This window comes from Oncorhynchus nerka, linkage group LG5 (assembly GCF_034236695.1).
Source record: "Oncorhynchus nerka isolate Pitt River linkage group LG5, Oner_Uvic_2.0, whole genome shotgun sequence".
Lineage (NCBI taxonomy): Eukaryota > Metazoa > Chordata > Actinopteri > Salmoniformes > Salmonidae > Oncorhynchus > Oncorhynchus nerka.
In genome coordinates, this window is record NC_088400.1 from 35,541,022 (window position 1) to 35,562,333 (window position 21,312).

General features: G+C 50.1%; 1 protein-coding gene across 1 annotated transcript; it reads left to right on the top strand.

The window, feature by feature from the left end:
- The first annotated feature begins 193 nt into the window (after positions 1-193).
- Positions 194-3,551, top strand: LOC115129396 (transcription cofactor vestigial-like protein 2). Its single transcript, XM_029659687.2, has 4 exons — positions 194-485; positions 1,549-1,760; positions 1,914-2,309; positions 2,578-3,551. The coding sequence occupies exons 2-4, from the start codon at positions 1,568-1,570 to the stop codon at positions 2,613-2,615; spliced, it is 627 nt and encodes a 208-aa protein (XP_029515547.1). The 5' UTR covers positions 194-485; positions 1,549-1,567; the 3' UTR covers positions 2,616-3,551.
- The last annotated feature ends 17,761 nt before the right edge of the window (positions 3,552-21,312 follow it).

Below are 21,312 nucleotides of genomic sequence, written 5' to 3' on the forward strand. Positions count from 1 at the left end.
CAGATATTTCCACACTTTCTAACTTCCCATATAGAATGTGTTCCCATGAACTCTTCTTTAAACGTGAATAGACGTTTTTGGCAGTGCAGTTCACTAAGGAATGTTTTTAAAAGGTGCTGCAAGTGTGTGGAGGAACTTGTTGAGTTACATTCTCATCATACCGAGTTCATAGCGTTGTCACACCCTCCCTCCCGACGTCTACTGCACAGCAGGCAGCTGGAGCGCTGGATGTGTTGAAGGGAGGCGGCTGACTCCAATAAGCGGAGAGTTTGATGTTTACTCCGTCAATCTGGAAACTTGAAAGAGCACCACGATCTTTAAAGGTTGTATTATATCAGCAGCATTTGAAGAATGCCAGTGCTGTTGTCAAAGGAATGATATTTTGACTCATTTTTGGCAATTGCATGTAATCAACAACAGTAAAGGTTCTTTCAATCAATCCAACCAGGAACTTGGTCCTTGGTCAGAGGAGCTCACCTGCTCAGGTAAGAGTACATGTCATGTATTCCTTTCTTCTGATACAATCTAAGAATACTGTCAATGTAATATATGGTTTTAACAATATTTGCAGATACATGTCTGATTATTATAATTCACCATAACCGTTTATGGTGAATTATCTATTATTCTCTAATTTATGTCACTTAGGACCTTTTTCATTCAATATTATGTGGTTGTTGATACAATTGGACTGAATCAAAGATAAAAAATATGTCTATCACAAAGTTGTGATAAAAGGTATGTAGCTTGTAACATGTGGACAGCAATGAGCATTGATTTACTTTGTACCTATAATGTGTGTACTGACAAGCAGACATTGTTTTTAAATAACAGATATCTGCTAATTAAAAGATGTCATTTCAGTCACGTTTTGGAAAGCTTATCCTGCCCATTCTATTACAGTCATACACACACGGTTGTTGGGGATTTTTCAACTGTCGGTGAATCATATAAGCTCACCAGGATACTTTCCTTTTTTTTTTATTAAAACAAAATAAAAAAGAACTATTTGACTACTTCATGGCGAGATGATTTGTTAATTCCCCTTGGATGCTACGGTATCCATCCAAGTCAGGAAATCCAATCCAAACCGAGAGAGTTAACATTTTTTAAATGTTTTTTATTTTCATTTCACCTTTATTTAACCAGGTAAGCTGGTTGAGAACAAGTTCTAATTTACAACTGCGCCCTGGCCAAGATAAAGCAAAGCAAATTAAATCCATATCCTAAATGATAGACTTACAAACAGCATAATTCCAATGAATGAAACAATCACATGCTGTATGAGTAGCCTAGCCTACAGATGGATTTGCTATTCACAATATCAATGTTCTCTACCTTTCAACTATTGTACTCTACCACAGGAGGCTGGTGACACCTTAATTGGGGAGGACGGGCTCGTTGGTAAAGGCTGGAGCGGAATGGTATCAAACACATCAAACAAATGGTTTCCATGTGTTTGATGCCATTCAATATGCTCCTTACGGCCATTATTATGAGCCATCCTCCCCTCAGCAGCCTCCACTGTACTCTACTGTGTTCCACCAGGATCTGAGTTGAGTCAGCGATGGCAGTTCGTTCAGGTAGCCCCCAGGAAGTTGTAAAGACAGAGGTGCAGTCCGATAGAGTCATCTTCACCTACTTCCAGGGTGACATTGGTAGCATGGTGGACCAACACTTCACCCGTGCCCTCGGCAAGGCCGGCAAGAACAAGGCCCCCAGCGGGAAGGGCAAAAAGAGCCGCAAAGCTGTCAAATCTGGTGAGCAGACAATATTGCACAATATCTCATACTGTGCAATTACGTTTATCATCCTGATGCTGTGTGCACCAAACAAGAAAACAGGTGTTCACTGACATGTGAAATGTACACAATGAAATACAATTCTAGATACTTTTTCTCAATCTGTTTCAGAGTCTGACTTAACGTCTTGTCGGTGGGGTGTCTCGACCCCGTCCTGGTCTGAAGGCCACTTTGCCCCTGTCTCTGGTTCCCTTCAGCTGAGCAACACCAAGGAGTCCAGCTCCAGCCACCCCCTCGCCCTCGACTCCCCAGACGAGAGCCCCAGCCCCTGGGCCTTTGCCTCCAGGCAACATGGTGGTCTGGGCCTTCCCGCCATGGCCTATCCCCATGCCATGTCCCCTGAGGGCCTGGGGGTCACTGGACAGCATTACACCAACTCCCTGCTCAATCTCCTCCACAGTGACCGGTCAGAGGTGGCTGCAGACATGGTCTCAGGCTCCAAACCAGAGCTTTTCCCTAGCTGGACGGGTCACCCGGTCTTCAGAGAACCCATGAACCCTGACTCAGGTATGGCTGCCTCAACACAGATCCCCTATCACTATTCATGTGTAGGAAAAGGAAGACTTCTCTCTTACACAGATTAGATAGTGAACTGTAGCCTAGATCACTGTCAGATAAATCTACCATCCAAAATGAATTGGTGTTGTGAAGATTAGGGAGGTTTCACAGTACCTGTGCTTCAGTACTTTTTCTCAACTTCATATCATTTGATTGTTTGGTTGGTTTTCAAAAGGTCTGTTTTGAGTTATTCATCACCTATTCCTCCCTCTTTCAGGAATAGTTCTGGAGAAAAAGGACCTGTATTGGTATTAAATGAAGTGTCACTGCGCAGGGAAGAGAGAGAAGAGTCTGCAACACATTCATGCTGTGCTCCCTCCTCTGGTAATCAGACAATTTCCTGCCAAACCAGCCTCCTCCACAGCCACTCAGAAGGATATCAGTTCCCTGAAATGCAACAGCTGGAACGGCCTCTCAGAAACAAAACACTTTCTGACTAACCTGTTTGCAAACCGGATTATAATTCAAGGAGTCAGGGGGTGGGGTGTCAGTGTCACATCAAAAATCAAAAATAGCCTGTTTCGACTGTGGAGAAAGTTTACATTAGATACTTACATCAATTTCCTACGTAAAAAAAAAAAAAACTTTTTTTTTTTTTTACAATTTAACAATTTCAAACATTTATTGAAATACGGGTGTTTATGAATAGCTGTTGCTTTCTTCAATGTGTGGACTTCGGAAGGAGTTTTCTTTTAATGTGATCTTCATTTGTGATGTGGAACCAGCTAATAAGGTTTAGCTCATAGCAAATGAATGAAATGCAGTTGATATCCTTATGATTGTCATGAAAATGAAAGGGGTTTATGGAGAGGTTTATGAAATAGGTTATTCAGAGATTGTCTACTTTGTATGCTCAGCAGCAATCTACATTGCACTGTAGGCATTGACACAAACCTCTTTTACTGTAATAATTGAGTTGTAAGACTTTGGATTAAACATAAAACATGTATCTGTTACATCTTAATGAAGTGCAAAAACATCTGGACATCTGGATTGATCTGGATTAGATTAAATATCTTTTGCCTGGAAAGTGTACATTACTCTCACAGGAACAGACCTCGAGCCATTTAGAACAAGTTTGACCATACTGCCACCATATGGCTGAAAACATGAAGAGGGAAGAGGTGCCAAATGTACAAAATGTCACTTGAAATGAATATTAGACTATTAAAATGTTATTTTGTTTTCTCATTCATTTTTCATGTGTGGATTTTTTATTGATGCATAGTGGATTATATTCAGTAATACAAATAAAATATTTTTTCCCCTCCGAAATGGGCAGAGCATTTTTGTTAAAAAGTTGGTTAGAACAAAGTGGCCATGACAAAGCATCTTCCGCCCTGTAAATGTTTTTGAACGGTATTTTGCTAAAAGGTGTCAAACATAACTGTCAAATTCTTTATCCAATGATACTAAAAAAGAGAGGAACGACAGCTAGAGGGGTGTTGCATTGTGTTTCAGTATTAGCATAGGAAGAGGACGGGCAGGTGAGACAGTAGCATAGGAAGAGGACGGGCAGGTGAGGCAGTAGCATAGGAAGAGGACGGGCAGGTGAGGCAGTAGCATAGGAAGAGGACGGGCAGGTGAGGCAGTAGAGGAAGAGGACGGGCAGGTGAGGCAGTAGCATAGGAAGAGGACGGGCAGGTGAGGCAGTAGCATAGGAAGAGGACGGGCAGGTGAGGCAGTAGCATAGGAAGAGGACGGGCAGGTGAGGCAGTAGCATAGGAAGAGGACGGGCAGGTGAGGCAGTAGCATAGGAAGAGGACAGACAGGTGAGGCAGTAGCATAGGAAGAGGACGGGCATGTGAGGCAGTAGCATAGGAAGAGGACGGGCAGGTGAGGCAGTAGCATAGGAAGAGAGCAGACAGATGAGGCAGTAGCATAGGAAGAGGGCAGGCAGGTGAGGCAGTAGCATAGGAAGAGGACGGGCAGGTGAGGCAGTAGCATAGGAAGAGAGCAGACAGATGAGGCAGTAGCATAGGAAGAGAGACAGACAGCATAGGAAGAGGACGAGGCAGTAGCATAGGAAGAGGACGGGCAGGTGAGGCAGTAGCATAGGAAGAGGGCAGACAGGTGAGGCAGTAGCATAGGAAGAGAGCAGACAGGTGAGGCAGTAGCATAGGAAGAGGACGGCAGGTGAGGCAGTAGCATAGGAAGAGGACGGGCAGGTGAGGCAGTAGCATAGGAAGAGGACAGGCAGGTGAGGCAGTAGCATAGGAAGAGAACAGACAGATGAGGCAGTAGCATAGGAAGAGAGCAGACAGATGAGGCAGTAGCATAGGAAGAGAGCAGACAGGTGAGGCAGTAGCATAGGAAGAGAGCAGACAGGTGAGGCAGTAGCATAGGAAGAGAGCAGACAGGTGAGGCAGTAGCATAGGAAGAGAGCAGACAGATGAGGCAGTAGCATAGGAAGAGAGCAGACAGTAGCATAGGGAAGAGAGAGCAGACAGGTGAGGCAGTAGCATAGGAAGAGAGCAGACAGGTGAGGCAGTAGCATAGGAAGAGAGCAGACAGATGAGGCAGTAGCATAGGAAGAGAGCAGACAGGTGAGGCAGTAGCATAGGAAGAGGACGGGCAGGTGAGGCAGTAGCATAGGAAGAGAGCAGACAGGTGAGGCAGTAGCATAGGAAGAGGCAGGCAGGTGAGGCAGTAGCATAGGAAGAGAGCAGACAGGTGAGGCAGTAGCATAGGAAGAGGACGGGCAGGTGAGGCAGTAGCATAGGAAGAGAGCAGACAGGTGAGGCAGTAGCATAGGAAGAGAGCAGACAGGTGAGGCAGTAGCATAGGAAGAGAGCAGACAGATGAGGCAGTAGCATAGGAAGAGAGCAGACAGGTGAGGCAGTAGCATAGGAAGAGGACGGGCAGGTGAGGCAGTAGCATAGGAAGAGAGCAGACAGGTGAGGCAGTAGCATAGGAAGAGAGCAGACAGGCATGAGGCAGTAGCATAGGAAGAGAGCAGACAGGTGAGGCAGTAGCATAGGAAGAGAGCAGACAGATGAGGCAGTAGCATAGGAAGAGAGCAGACAGATGAGGCAGTAGCATAGGAAGAGAGCAGACAGATGAGGCAGTAGCATAGGAAGAGAGCAGACAGGTGAGGCAGTAGCATAGGAAGAGAACGGGCAGGTGAGGCAGTAGCATAGGAAGAGAGCAGACAGATGAGGCAGTAGCATAGGAAGAGAGCAGACAGAGAGGCAGTAGATAGGAAGAGAGCAGACAGATGAGGCAGTAGCATAGGAAGAGAGCAGACAGATGAGGCAGTAGCATAGGAAGAGAGAGGAGACAGGTGAGGCAGTAGCATAGGAAGAGAGCAGACAGGTGAGGCAGTAGCATAGGAAGAGAGCAGACAGGTGAGGCAGTAGCATAGGAAGAGAGCAGACAGGTGAGGCAGTAGCATAGGAAGAGGACGGGCAGGTGAGGCAGTAGCATAGGAAGAGAGCAGACAGGTGAGGCAGTAGCATAGGAAGAGGACGGGCAGGTGAGGCAGTAGCATAGGAAGAGGACAGACAGGTGAGGCAGTAGCATAGGAAGAGAGCAGACAGATGAGGCAGTAGCATAGGAAGAGAGCAGACAGATGAGGCAGTAGCATAGGAAGAGAGCAGACAGATGAGGCAGTAGCATAGGAAGAGAGCAGACAGATGAGGCAGTAGCATAGGAAGAGAGCAGACAGATGAGGCAGTAGCATAGGAAGAGAGCAGACAGATGAGGCAGTAGCATAGGAAGAGAGCAGACAGGTGAGGCAGTAGCATAGGAAGAGGACGGGCAGGTGAGGCAGTAGCATAGGAAGAGAGCAGACAGATGAGGCAGTAGCATAGGAAGAGAGCAGACAGATGAGGCAGTAGCATAGGAAGAGAGCAGACAGATGAGGCAGTAGCATAGGAAGAGAGCAGACAGGTGAGGCAGTAGCATAGGAAGAGGACGGGCAGGTGAGGCAGTAGCATAGGAAGAGAGCAGACAGATGAGGCAGTAGCATAGGAAGAGAGCAGACAGGAGGCAGTAGCATAGGAAGAGAGCAGACAGATGAGGCAGTAGCATAGGAAGAGAGCAGACAGGTGAGGCAGTAGCATAGGAAGAGGACGGGCAGGTGAGGCAGTAGCATAGGAAGAGAGCAGACAGATGAGGCAGTAGCATAGGAAGAGAGCAGACAGGTGAGGCAGTAGCATAGGAAGAGAGCAGACAGGTGAGGCAGTAGCATAGGAAGAGAGCAGACAGGTGAGGCAGTAGCATAGGAAGAGAGACGGACAGGTGAGGCAGTAGCATAGGAAGAGAGCAGACAGATGAGGCAGTAGCATAGGAAGAGACAGACAGGTGAGGCAGTAGCATAGGAAGAGAGCAGACAGGTGAGGCAGTAGCATAGGAAGAGAACGGGCAAGTGAGGCAGTAGCATAGGAAGAGAGTAGACAGATGAGGCAGTAGCATAGGAAGAGAGCAGACAGGTGAGGCAGTAGCATAGGAAGAGAGCAGACAGGTGAGGCAGTAGCATAGGAAGAGAGCAGACAGATGAGGCAGTAGCATAGGAAGAGGAGCAGACAGGTGAGGCAGTAGCATAGGAAGAGAGCAGACAGATGAGGCAGTAGCATAGGAAGAGAGAGACAGGTGAGGCAGTAGCATAGGAAGAGAACAGACAGGTGAGGTGAGGCAGTAGCATAGGAAGAGAGACAGACAGGTGAGGCAGTAGCATAGGAAGAGAGCAGACAGATGAGGCAGTAGCATAGGAAGAGAGCAGACAGATGAGGCAGTAGCATAGGAAGAGAGCAGACAGATGAGGCAGTAGCATAGGAAGAGAGCAGACAGGTGAGGCAGTAGCATAGGAAGAGGACGGGCAGATGAGGCAGTAGCATAGGAAGAGAGCAGACAGGTGAGGCAGTAGCATAGGAAGAGAGCAGACAGAGGCAGTGAGGAAGAGAGCAGACAGGAGGCAGTAGCAGGAAGAGAGCAGACAGATGAGGCAGTAGCATAGGAAGAGAGCAGACAGGTGAGGCAGTAGCATAGGAAGAGAGCAGACAGGTGAGGCAGTAGCATAGGAAGAGAGCAGACAGATGAGGCAGTAGCATAGGAAGAGAGCAGACAGATGAGGCAGTAGCATAGGAAGAGAGCAGACAGGTGGAAGAGAGGCAGTAGCATAGGAAGGAGAGGACAGACAGGTGAGGCAGTAGCATAGGAAGAGAGCAGACAGATGAGGCAGTAGCATAGGAAGAGAGCAGACAGGTGAGGCAGTAGCATAGGAAGAGAACGGGCAAGTGAGGCAGTAGCATAGGAAGAGAGCAGACAGGTGAGGCAGTAGCATAGGAAGAGAGCAGACAGATGAGGCAGTAGCATAGGAAGAGGACGGGCAGGTGAGGCAGTAGCATAGGAAGAGAGCAGACAGATGAGGCAGTAGCATAGGAAGAGAGCAGACAGATGAGGCAGTAGCATAGGAAGAGAGCAGACAGATGAGGCAGTAGCATAGGAAGAGAGCAGACAGATGAGGCAGTAGCATAGGAAGAGAGCAGACAGATGAGGCAGTAGCATAGGAAGAGAGCAGACAGATGAGGCAGTAGCATAGGAAGAGAGCAGACAGATGAGGCAGTAGCATAGGAAGAGAGCAGACAGGTGAGGCAGTAGCATAGGAAGAGAGCAGACAGATGAGGCAGTAGCATAGGAAGAGAGGAGACAGGTGAGGCAGTAGCATAGGAAGAGAGCAGACAGATGAGGCAGTAGCATAGGAAGAGAGCAGACAGATGAGGCAGTAGCATAGGAAGAGAGCAGACAGGTGAGGCAGTAGCATAGGAAGAGAACGAGCAGGTGAGACAGTAGCATAGGAAGAGAGCAGACAGATGAGGCAGTAGCATAGGAAGAGAGCAGACAGATGAGGCAGTAGCATAGGAAGAGAGCAGACAGGTGAGGCAGTAGCATAGGAAGAGAGCAGACAGATGAGGCAGTAGCATAGGAAGAGAGCAGACAGATGAGGCAGTAGCATAGGAAGAGAGCAGACAGATGAGGCAGTAGCATAGGAAGAGGACAGGTGAGGCAGTAGCATGAAGAGAGTAGACAGGTAGGAAGAAGAGGACAGACAGATGAGGCAGTAGCATAGGAAGAGAGCAGACAGATGAGGCAGTAGCATAGGAAGAGAGCAGACAGGTGAGGCAGTAGCATAGGAAGAGGACGGGCAGGTGAGGCAGTAGCATAGGAAGAGAGCAGACAGATGAGGCAGTAGCATAGGAAGAGAGCAGACAGATGAGGCAGTAGCATAGGAAGAGAGCAGACAGATGAGGCAGTAGCATAGGAAGAGAGCAGACAGATGAGGCAGTAGCATAGGAAGAGGACGGGCAGGTGAGGCAGTAGCATAGGAAGAGAGCAGACAGGTGAGGCAGTAGCATAGGAAGAGGACGGGCAGGTGAGGCAGTAGCATAGGAAGAGAGCAGACAGATGAGGCAGTAGCATAGGAAGAGAGCAGACAGATGAGGCAGTAGCATAGGAAGAGAGACAGACAGATGAGGCAGTAGCATAGGAAGAGAGCAGACAGGTGAGGCAGTAGCATAGGAAGAGACAGACAGATGAGGCAGTAGCATAGGAAGAGAGCAGACAGATGAGGCAGTAGCATAGGAAGAGAGCAGACAGATGAGGCAGTAGCATAGGAAGAGAGCAGACAGGTGAGGCAGTAGCATAGGAAGAGGAGCAGACAGATGAGGCAGTAGCATAGGAAGAGAGACAGACAGATGAGGCAGTAGCATAGGAAGAGAGACAGACAGATGAGGCAGTAGCATAGGAAGAGAGCAGACAGATGACAGATGAGGACAGTAGTAGCATAGGAAGAGAGCAGACAGGTGAGGCAGTAGCATAGGAAGAGAGCAGACAGGTGAGGCAGTAGCATAGGAAGAGAGCAGACAGATGAGGCAGTAGCATAGGAAGAGAGCAGACAGATGAGGCAGTAGCATAGGAAGAGAGCAGACAGGTGAGGCAGTAGCATAGGAAGAGAACGGGCAGGTGAGGCAGTAGCATAGGAAGAGAGAGATGAGGCAGTAGCATAGGAAGAGAGCAGACAGGTGAGGCAGTAGCATAGGAAGAGAGCAGACAGATGAGGCAGTAGCATAGGAAGAGAGCAGACAGATGAGGCAGTAGCATAGGAAGAGAGACAGACAGGTGAGGCAGTAGCATAGGAAGAGAGCAGACAGGTGAGGCAGTAGCATAGGAAGAGACAGACAGATGAGGCAGTAGCATAGGAAGAGAGCAGACAGATGAGGCAGTAGCATAGGAAGAGAGACAGACAGATGAGGCAGGCATGGAAGAGAGCAGACAGATGAGGCAGTAGCATAGGAAGAGAGCAGACAGATGAGGCAGTAGCATAGGAAGAGAGCAGACAGATGAGGCAGTAGCATAGGAAGAGAGCAGACAGGTGAGGCAGTAGCATAGGAAGAGAGCAGACAGATGAGGCAGTAGCATGAAGAGCAGATGAGCATAGGAAGAGAGCAGACAGATGAGGCAGTAGCATAGGAAGAGAGCAGACAGATGAGGCAGTAGCATAGGAAGAGAGCAGACAGATGAGCAGTAGCATAGGAAGAGAGCAGACAGGTGAGGCAGTAGCATAGGAAGAGAGCAGACAGATGAGGCAGTAGCATAGGAAGAGAGCAGACAGATGAGGCAGTAGCATAGGAAGAGAGAGCAGACAGATGAGGCAGTAGCATAGGAAGAGAGCAGACAGGTGAGGCAGTAGCATAGGAAGAGGACAGACAGATGAGGCAGTAGCATAGGAAGAGAGCAGACAGATGAGGCAGTAGCATAGGAAGAGAGCAGACAGATGAGGCAGTAGCATAGGAAGAGAGCAGACAGGTGAGGCAGTAGCATAGGAAGAGGACAGACAGGTGAGGCAGTAGCATAGGAAGAGAGACAGACAGATGAGGCAGTAGCATAGGAAGAGAGCAGACAGATGAGGCAGTAGCATAGGAAGAGGAGCAGACAGGTGAGGCAGTAGCATAGAAGAGAGCAGACAGGTGAGGCAGTAGCATAGGAAGAGAGCAGACAGGTGAGGCAGTAGCATAGGAAGAGAGCAGACAGATGAGGCAGTAGCATAGGAAGAGAGCAGACAGGTGAGGCAGTAGCATAGGAAGAGGACGGGCAGGTGAGGCAGTAGCATAGGAAGAGGACAGGCAGGTGAGGCAGTAGCATAGGAAGAGAGCAGACAGATGAGGCAGTAGCATAGGAAGAGAGCAGACAGGTGAGGCAGTAGCATAGGAAGAGGACGGGCAGGTGAGGCAGTAGCATAGGAAGAGAGCAGACAGATGAGGCAGTAGCATAGGAAGAGAGCAGACAGATGAGGCAGTAGCATAGGAAGAGAGCAGACAGATGAGGCAGTAGCATAGGAAGAGAGCAGACAGATGAGGCAGTAGCATAGGAAGAGAGCAGACAGGTGAGGCAGTAGCATAGGAAGAGAGACAGACAGGTGAGGCAGTAGCATAGGAAGAGAGCAGACAGATGAGGCAGTAGCATGGAAGAGAGCAGACAGGTGAGGCAGTAGCATAGGAAGAGGAGCAGACAGGTGAGGCAGTAGCATAGGAAGAGAGCAGACAGGTGAGGCAGTAGCATAGGAAGAGAGACAGACAGGTGAGGCAGTAGCATAGGAAGAGAGCAGACAGATGAGGCAGTAGCATAGGAAGAGGAGCAGACAGGTGAGGCAGTAGCATAGGAAGAGGACAGGCAGGTGAGGCAGTAGCATAGGAAGAGGAGCAGACAGGTGAGGCAGTAGCATAGGAAGAGAGCAGACAGATGAGGCAGTAGCATAGGAAGAGAGCAGACAGGTGAGGCAGTGCAGGCAGTAGCATAGGGAAGAGAGCAGACAGGTGAGGCAGTAGTATAGGAAGAGAACGAGCAGGTGAGGAAGTAGCATAGGAAGAGACCAGACAGATGAGGCAGTAGCATAGGAAGAGAGCAGACAGGTGAGGCAGTAGCATAGGAAGAGAGCAGACAGGTGAGGCAGTAGCATAGGAAGAGAGCAGACAGGTGAGGCAGTAGCATAGGAAGAGAGCAGACAGGTGAGGCAGTAGCATAGGAAGAGGACGGGCAGGTGAGGCAGTAGCATAGGAAGAGAGCAGACAGATGAGGCAGTGAGGAAGAGAGCAGACAGCAGTAGCATAGGAAGAGGACAGACAGGTGAGGCAGTAGCATAGGAAGAGAGCAGACAGGTGAGGCAGTAGCATAGGAAGAGAGCAGACAGGTGAGGCAGTAGCAGGAAGAGAGCAGACAGATGAGGCAGTAGCAGAGGAAGAGAGCAGACAGATGAGGCAGTAGCATAGGAAGAGAGCAGACAGGTGAGGCAGTAGCATAGGAAGAGAGCAGACAGGTGAGGCAGTAGCATAGGAAGAGGACAGGCAGGTGAGGCAGTAGCATAGGAAGAGAGCAGACAGATGAGGCAGTAGCATAGGAAGAGAGCAGACAGATGAGGCAGTAGCAGGAAGAGAACAGACAGATGAGGCAGTAGCATAGGAAGAGGACAGTTAGGTGAGGCAGTAGCATAGGAAGAGAGCAGACAGATGAGGCAGTAGCATAGGAAGAGAGCAGACAGATGAGGCAGTAGCATAGGAAGAGAGCAGACAGATGAGGCAGTAGCATAGGAAGAGAGCAGACAGGTGAGGCAGGCAGGAAGAGAAGACAGGTGAGGATAGGAAGAGACAGACAGATGAGGCAGTAGCATAGGAAGAGAGCAGACAGATGAGGCAGTAGCATAGGAAGAGAGCAGACAGGTGAGGCAGTAGCATAGGAAGAGGACAGACAGGTGAGGCAGTAGCATAGGAAGAGAGCAGACAGGTGAGGCAGTAGCATAGGAAGAGACCGACAGGTGAGGCAGTAGCATAAGGAAGAGAGCAGACAGATGAGGCAGTAGCATAGGAAGAGAGCAGACAGATGAGGCAGTAGCATAGGAAGAGAGCAGACAGATGAGGCAGTAGCATAGGAAGAGAGCAGACAGATGAGGCAGTAGCATAGGAAGAGAGCAGACAGATGAGGCAGTAGCATAGGAAGAGAGCAGACAGATGAGGCAGTAGCATAGGAAGAGAGCAGACAGATGAGGCAGTAGCATAGGAAGAGAGCAGACAGGTGAGGCAGTAGCATAGGAAGAGGACGGGCAGGTGAGGCAGTAGCATAGGAAGAGAGCAGACAGATGAGGCAGTAGCATAGGAAGAGAGCAGACAGATGAGGCAGTAGCATAGGAAGAGAGCAGACAGGTGAGGCAGTAGCATAGGAAGAGAGCAGACAGGTGAGGCAGTAGCATAGGAAGAGAGCAGACAGGTGAGGCAGTAGCATAGGAAGAGAGCAGACAGATGAGGCAGTAGCATAGGAAGAGAGCAGACAGGTGAGGCAGTAGCATAGGAAGAGAGCAGACAGATGAGGCAGTAGCATAGGAAGAGAGCAGACAGGTGAGGCAGTAGCATAGGAAGAGGACAGGCAGGTGAGGCAGTAGCATAGGAAGAGAGCAGACAGATGAGGCAGTAGCATAGGAAGAGAGCAGACAGATGAGGCAGTAGCATAGGAAGAGGACGGGCAGGTGAGGCAGTAGCATAGGAAGAGAGCAGACAGATGAGGCAGTAGCATAGGAAGAGGAGCAGACAGGTGAGGCAGTAGCATAGGAAGAGAGCAGACAGGTGAGGCAGTAGCATAGGAAGAGAGCAGACAGGTGAGGCAGTAGCATAGGAAGAGAGCAGACAGATGAGGCAGTAGCATAGGAAGAGAGCAGACAGGTGAGGCAGTAGCATAGGAAGAGGACAGACAGGTGAGGCAGTAGCAGACAGGTGAGGCAGAGCATAGGAAGAGGACAGACAGATGAGGCAGTAGCATAGGAAGAGAGCAGACAGGTGAGGCAGTAGCATAGGAAGAGAGCAGACAGGTGAGGCAGTAGCATAGGAAGAGACGGGCAGGTGAGGCAGTAGCATAGGAAGAGAGCAGACAGATGAGGCAGTAGCATAGGAAGAGAGCAGACAGATGAGGCAGTAGCATAGGAAGAGAGGTAGAGGAAGAGAGCAGACAGGTGAGGCAGTAGCATAGGAAGAGGACAGACAGGTGAGGCAGTAGCATAGGAAGAGGACGGGACAGGTGAGACAGTAGCATAGGAAGAGAGCAGACAGATGAGGCAGTAGCATAGGAAGAGAGCAGACAGATGAGGCAGTAGCATAGGAAGAGAGACAGACAGATGAGGCAGTAGCATAGGAAGAGAGCAGACAGGTGAGGCAGTAGCATAGGAAGAGAGACAGACAGATGAGGCAGTAGCATAGGAAGAGAGCAGACAGATGAGGCAGTAGCATAGGAAGAGAGCAGACAGATGAGGCAGTAGCATAGGAAGAGAGCAGACAGATGAGGCAGTAGCATAGGAAGAGACGGGAGAGGCAGTAGCATAGGAAGAGAAGACAGGTGAGGCAGTAGCATAGGAAGAGAGCAGACAGATGAGGCAGTAGCATAGGAAGAGAGCAGACAGATGAGGCAGTAGCATAGGAAGAGAGCAGCACAGGTGAGGCAGTAGCATAGGAAGAGAGCAGACAGGTGAGGCAGTAGCATAGGAAGAGGACGGGCAGGTGAGGCAGTAGCATAGGAAGAGAGCAGACAGATGAGGCAGTAGCATAGGAAGAGAGCAGACAGATGAGGCAGTAGCATAGGAAGAGAGCAGACAGATGAGGCAGTAGCAGGAGAGGACAGATGAGGCAGTAGCATAGGAAGAGAGCAGACAGGTGAGGCAGTAGCATAGGAAGAGAGGGCAGACAGATGAGGCAGTAGCATAGGAAGAGAGCAGACAGATGAGGCAGTAGCATAGGAAGAGAGCAGACAGATGAGGCAGTAGCATAGGAAGAGAGCAGACAAGTGAGGCAGTAGCATAGGAAGAGAACGGGCAAGTGAGGCAGTAGCATAGGAAGAGGACAGGCAGGTGAGGCAGTAGCATAGGAAGAGAGCAGACAGATGAGGCAGTAGCATAGGAAGAGAGCAGACAGATGAGGCAGTAGCATAGGAAGAGAGCAGACAGATGAGGCAGTAGCATAGGAAGAGAGCAGACAGGTGAGGCAGTAGCATAGGAAGAGAGCAGACAGATGAGGCAGTAGCATAGGAAGAGAGCAGACAGATGAGGCAGTAGCATAGGAAGAGAGCAGACAGGTGAGGCAGTAGCATAGGAAGAGAGCAGACAGGTGAGGCAGTAGCATAGGAAGAGAGCAGACAGATGAGGCAGTAGCATAGGAAGAGAGCAGACAGATGAGGCAGTAGCATAGGAAGAGAGCAGACAGATGAGGCAGTAGCATAGGAAGAGGACGGGCAGGTGAGGCAGTAGCATAGGAAGAGAGTAGACAGATGAGGCAGTAGCATAGGAAGAGAGCAGACAGATGAGGCAGTAGCATAGGAAGAGAGCAGACAGGTGAGGCAGTAGCATAGGAAGAGAGCAGACAGGTGAGGCAGTAGCATAGAAGAAGGAAGACAGTGAGCAGTAGCATAGGAAGAGAGCAGACAGATGAGGCAGTAGCATAGGAAGAGAGCAGACAGATGAGGCAGTAGCATAGGAAGAGAGACAGACAGATGAGGCAGTAGCATAGGAAGAGAGACAGACAGGTGAAAGAAGAGACAGTGAGGCAGTAGCATAGGAAGAGACAGACAGATGAGGCAGTAGCATAGGAAGAGAGCAGACAGATGAGGCAGTAGCATAGGAAGAGGACAGACAGGTGAGGCAGTAGCATAGGAAGAGAGCAGACAGATGAGGCAGTAGCATAGGAAGAGAGCAGACAGGTGAGGCAGTAGCATAGGAAGAGCAGTGAGGCAGTAGGAAGAAGAGCAGACAGATGAGGCAGTAGCATAGGAAGAGAGCAGACAGATGAGGCAGTAGCATAGGAAGAGAGAGGTGAGGCAGTTAGTGAGGCAGTAGGAAGAGAGCAGACAGATGAGGCAGTAGCATAGGAAGAGAGCAGACAGATGAGGCAGTAGCATAGGAAGAGAGCAGACAGATGAGGCAGTAGCATAGGAAGAGAGCAGACAGGTGAGGCAGTAGCATAGGAAGAGAGCAGACAGGTGAGGCAGTAGCATAGGAAGAGAACGGGCAAGTGAGGCAGTAGCATAGGAAGAGAGCAGACAGGTGAGGCAGTAGCATAGGAAGAGAGCAGACAGGTGAGGCAGTAGCATAGGAAGAGGACGGGCAGGTGAGGCAGTAGCATAGGAAGAGGACAGGCAGGTGAGGCAGTAGCATAGGAAGAGAGCAGACAGATGAGGCAGTAGCATAGGAAGAGAGCAGACAGATGAGGCAGTAGCATAGGAAGAGGGCAGACAGGTGAGGCAGTAGCATAGGAAGAGAGCAGACAGGTGAGGCAGTAGCATAGGAAGAGAACGACAGGTGAGGCAGTAGCATAGGAAGAGAGCAGACAGATGAGGCAGTAGCATAGGAAGAGAGCAGACAGATGAGGCAGTAGCATAGGAAGAGAGCAGACAGATGAGGCAGTAGCATAGGAAGAGGACGGGCAGGTGAGGCAGTAGCATAGGAAGAGAGCAGACAGGTGAGGCAGTAGCATAGGAAGAGGACGGGCAGGTGAGGCAGTAGCATAGGAAGAGAGCAGACAGATGAGGCAGTAGCATAGGAAGAGAGCAGACAGATGAGGCAGTAGCATAGGAAGAGAGCAGACAGATGAGGCAGTAGCATAGGAAGAGAGCAGACAGATGAGGCAGTAGCATAGGAAGAGAGCAGACAGATGAGGCAGTAGCATAGGAAGAGAGCAGACAGGTGAGGCAGTAGCATAGGAAGAGAACGAGCAGGTGAGGCAGTAGCATAGGAAGAGAGCAGACAGATGAGGCAGTAGCATAGGAAGAGAGCAGACAGGTGAGGCAGTAGCATAGGAAGAGGACGGGCAGGTGAGGCAGTAGCATAGGAAGAGAGCAGACAGATGAGGCAGTAGCATAGGAAGAGAGCAGACAGATGAGGCAGTAGCATAGGAAGAGAGCAGACAGGTGAGGCAGTAGCATAGGAAGAGAGCAGACAGATGAGGCAGTAGCATAGGAAGAGAGCAGACAGATGAGGCAGTAGCATAGGAAGAGAGCAGACAGATGAGGCAGTAGAGGGAAGAGGCAGACAGGTGAGGCAGTAGCATAGGAAGAGGACAGACAGATGAGGCAGTAGCATAGGAAGAGAGCAGACAGATGAGGCAGTAGCATAGGAAGAGAGCAGACAGGTGAGGCAGTAGCATAGGAAGAGAGCAGACAGGTGAGGCAGTAGCATAGGAAGAGGAGCAGACAGATGAGGCAGTAGCATAGGAAGAGAGCAGACAGATGAGGCAGTAGCATAGGAAGAGAGCAGACAGATGAGGCAGTAGCATAGGAAGAGAGCAGACAGGTGAGGCAGTAGCATAGGAAGAGAGCAGACAGGTGAGGCAGTAGCATAGGAAGAGGACGGGCAGGTGAGGCAGTAGCATAGGAAGAGAGCAGACAGATGAGGCAGTAGCATAGGAAGAGAGCAGACAGGTGAGGCAGTAGCATAGGAAGAGAGCAGACAGATGAGGCAGTAGCATAGGAAGAGAGCAGACAGGTGAGGCAGTAGCATAGGAAGAGGACGGGCAGATGAGGCAGTAGCATAGGAAGAGAGCAGACAGATGAGGCAGTAGCATAGGAAGAGAGCAGACAGATGAGGCAGTAGCATAGGAAGAGAGCAGACAGATGAGGCAGTAGCATAGGAAGAGAGCAGACAGATGAGGCAGTAGCATAGGAAGAGAGCAGACAGGTGAGGCAGTAGCATAGGAAGAGAGCAGACAGGTGAGGCAGTAGCATAGGAAGAGAGCAGACAGACGAGGCAGTAGCATAGGAAGAGAAGACAGATGAGGCAGGTAGCATAGGAAGAGACAGACAGATGAGGCAGTAGCATAGGAAGAGAGCAGACAGATGAGGCAGTAGCATAGGAAGAGAGCAGACAGATGAGGCAGTAGCATAGGAAGAGAGCAGACAGGTGAGGCAGTAGCATAGGAAGAGGACAGGCAGATGAGACAATAGCATAGGAAGAGAGCAGACAGATGAGGCAGTAGCATAGGAAGAGAGCAGACAGGTGAGGCAGTAGCATAGGAAGAGCAGACAGATGAGGCAGTAGCATAGGAAGAGAGCAGACAGATGAGGCAGTAGCAAGAGGAAGAGAAGAGGACAGACAGGTGAGGCAGTAGCATAGGAAGAGAAGCAGACAGGTGAGGCAGTAGCATAGGAAGAGCAGACAGGTGAGGCAGTAGCATAGGAAGAGAGCAGACAGGTGAGGCAGTAGCATAGGAAGAGAGCAGACAGGTGAGGCAGTAGCATAGGAAGAGACAGACAGGTGAGGCAGTAGCATAGGAAGAGAGCAGACAGATGAGGCAGTAGCATAGGAAGAGAGCAGACAGATGAGGCAGTAGCATAGGAAGAGAGCAGGGCAGGTGAGGCAGTAGCATAGGAAGAGAGCAGACAGATGAGGCAGTAGCATAGGAAGAGATTACAGACAGATGAGGCAGTAGCATAGGAAGAGAGCAGACAGATGAGGCAGTAGCATAGGAAGAGAGGGCAGACAGATGAGGCAGTAGCATAGGAAGAGAGCAGACAGGTGAGGCAGTAGCATAGGAAGAGAGCAGACAGATGAGGCAGTAGCATAGGAAGAGGACAGACAGATGAGGCAGTAGCATAGGAAGAGAGCAGACAGATGAGGCAGTAGCATAGGAAGAGAGCAGACAGGTGAGGCAGTAGCATAGGAAGAGAACGGGCAAGTGAGGCAGTAGCATAAGGAAGAGAGTAGACAGGTGAGGCAGTATCATAGGAAGATAACAGACAGATGAGGCAGTAGCATAGGAAGAGGACAGTTAGGTGAGGCAGTAGCATAGGAAGAGAGCAGACAGATGAGGCAGTAGCATAGGAAGAGAGCAGACAGATGAGGCAGTAGCATAGGAAGAGAGCAGACAGATGAGGCAGTAGCATAGGAAGAGGACGGGCAGGTGAGACAGTAGCATAGGAAGAGAGCAGACAGGTGAGGCAGTAGCATAGGAAGAGGACGGGCAGGTGAGGCAGTAGCATAGGAAGAGAGCAGACAGATGAGGCAGTAGCATAGGAAGAGAGCAGACAGGTGAGGCAGTAGCATAGGAAGAGGACGGGCAGGTGAAGCAGTAGCATAGGAAGAGAGCAGACAGATGAGGCAGTAGCATAGGAAGAGAGACAGACAGAGAGGCAGACAGTAGCATAGGAAGAGGACAGACAGATGAGGCAGTAGCATAGGAAGAGAGCAGACAGGTGAGGCAGTAGCATAGGAAGAGGACAGACAGGTGAGGCAGTAGCATAGGAAGAGAGCAGACAGATGAGGCAGTAGCATAGGAAGAGCAGACAGATGAGGCAGTAGCATAGGAAGAGACAGACAGATGAGGCAGTAGCATAGGAAGAGAGCAGACAGGTGAGGCAGTAGCATAGGAAGAGACCGGCAGATGAGGCAGTAGCATAGGAAGAGAGCAGACAGGTGAGGCAGTAGCATAGGAAGAGAGCAGACAGATGAGGCAGTAGCATAGGAAGAGAGCAGACAGATGAGGCAGTAGCATAGGAAGAGAGCAGACAGATGAGGCAGTAGCATAGGAAGAGAGCAGACAGGTGAGGCAGTAGCATAGGAAGAGAGACAGACAGATGAGGCAGTAGCATAGGAAGAGAGCAGACAGATGAGGCAGTAGCATAGGAAGAGAGACAGACAGGTGAGGCAGTAGCATAGGAAGAAGAGACAGACAGGTGAGAAGTAGCATAGAAGAGAGACAGACAGGTGAGGCAGTAGCATAGGAAGAGAGCAGACAGATGAGGCAGTAGCATAGGAAGAGAGCAGACAGATGAGGCAGTAGCATAGGAAGAGGACGGGCAGGTGAGGCAGTAGCATAGGAAGAGAGCAGACAGATGAGGCAGTAGCATAGGAAGAGAGCAGACAGATGAGGCAGTAGCATAGGAAGAGAGCAGACAGATGAGGCAGTAGCATAGGAAGAGAGCAGACAGATGAGGCAGTAGCATAGGAAGAGAGCAGACAGGTGAGGCAGTAGCATAGGAAGAGAGCAGACAGATGAGGCAGCATGGAAGAGAGCAGACAGATGAGGCAGTAGCATAGGAAGAGAGCAGACAGATGAGGCAGTAGCATAGGAAGAGAGCAGACAGATGAGGCAGTAGCATAGGAAGAGAGCAGACAGATGAGGCAGTAGCATAGGAAGAGGACAGACAGATGAGGCAGTAGCATAGGAAGAGAACAGGCAGGTGAGGCAGTAGCATAGGAAGAGAGCAGACAGATGAGGCAGTAGCATAGGAAGAGAGCAGACAGATGAGGCAGTAGCATAGGAAGAGGACGGGCAGGTGAGGCAGTAGCATAGGAAGAGGACAGGCAGGTGAGGCAGTAGCATAGGAAGAGAGCAGACAGATGAGGCAGTAGCATAGGAAGAGAGCAGACAGATGAGGCAGTAGCATAGGAAGAGGACGGGCAGGTGAGGCAGTAGCATAGGAAGAGAGCAGACAGATGAGGCAGTAGCATAGGAAGAGAGCAGACAGATGAGGCAGTAGCATAGGAAGAGAGCAGACAGATGAGGCAGTAGCATAGGAAGAGAGCAGACAGATGAGGCAGTAGCATAGGAAGAGGACAGACAGATGAGGCAGTAGCATAGGAAGAGAGCAGACAGGTGAGGCAGTAGCATAGGAAGAGAGCAGACAGATGAGGCAGTAGCATAGGAAGAGAGCAGACAGGTGAGGCAGTAGCATAGGAAGAGGACGGGCAGGTGAGGCAGTAGCATAGGAAGAGGACAGGCAGGTGAGGCAGTAGCATAGGAAGAGAGCAGACAGATGAGGCAGTAGCATAGGAAGAGAGCAGACAGATGAGGCAGGCAGGAAGAGGACAGGCAGGTGAGGCAGTAGCATAGGAAGAGGAGCAGACAGGTGAGGCAGTAGCATAGGAAGAGGACGGCAGGTGAGGCAGTAGCATAGGAAGAGAGCAGACAGATGAGGCAGTAGCATAGGAAGAGGACAGACAGGTGAGGCAGTAGCATAGGAAGAGAGCAGACAGGTGAGGCAGTAGCATAGGAAGAGAGCAGACAGATGAGGCAGTAGCATAGGAAGAGGACGGGCAGGTGAGGCAGTAGCATAGGAAGAGAGCAGACAGGTGAGGCAGTAGCATAGGAAGAGGACGGGCAGGTGAGGCAGTAGCATAGGAAGAGAGCAGACAGATGAGGCAGTAGCATAGGAAGAGAGCAGACAGGTGAGGCAGTAGCATAGGAAGAGAGCAGACAGATGAGGCAGTAGCATAGGAAGAGAACAGACAGATGAGGCAGTAGCATAGGAAGAAGAGCAGATGAGGCAGTAGCATAGGAAGAGAGCAGACAGAGTGAGGCAGATAGCATAGGAAGAGACAGGCAGATGAGGCAGTAGCAGGAAGAGGACAGACAGGTGAGGCAGTAGCATAGGAAGAGAGCAGACAGATGAGGCAGTAGCATAGGAAGAGAGCAGACAGGTGAGGCAGTAGCATAGGAAGAGAGCAGACAGATGAGGCAGTAGCATAGGAAGAGAGCAGACAGGTGAGGCAGTAGCATAGGAAGAGGACGAGGTGAGGCAGCAGCATGAAAACAGGACAGATGAGGCAGTAGCATAGGAAGAGAGACAGACAGGTGAGGCAGTAGCATAGGAAGAGAGCAGACAGACAGAGGCAGTAGCATAGGAAGAGAGCAGACAGATGAGGCAGTAGCATAGGAAGAGGACAGACAGGTGAGGCAGTAGCATAGGAAGAGGCAGACAGGTGAGGCAGTAGCATAGGAAGAGAGCAGACAGTGAGGCAGTAGCATAGGAAGAGACAGACAGGTGAGGCAGTAGCATAGGAAGAGAGCAGACAGGTGAGGCAGTAGCATAGGAAGAGAGACAGACAGGTGAGGCAGTAGCATAGGAAGAGGACAGACAGGTGAGGCAGTAGCAGGAAGAGGCAGACAGATGAGGCAGTAGCATAGGAAGAGAGCAGACAGATGAGGCAGTA

Excerpts from the sequence above, each read along its gene's own strand:
- LOC115129396 (XM_029659687.2), top strand. The coding sequence starts at position 1,568 with ATGGCAGTTCGTTCAGGTAGCCCCCAGGAAGTTGTAAAGACAGAGGTG. Across the intron at positions 1,761-1,913 it reads CCGCAAAGCTGTCAAATCTG|AGTCTGACTTAACGTCTTGT; the intron begins GTGAGCAGACAA and ends AATCTGTTTCAG. Across the intron at positions 2,310-2,577 it reads ACCCATGAACCCTGACTCAG|GAATAGTTCTGGAGAAAAAG; the intron begins GTATGGCTGCCT and ends TCCCTCTTTCAG.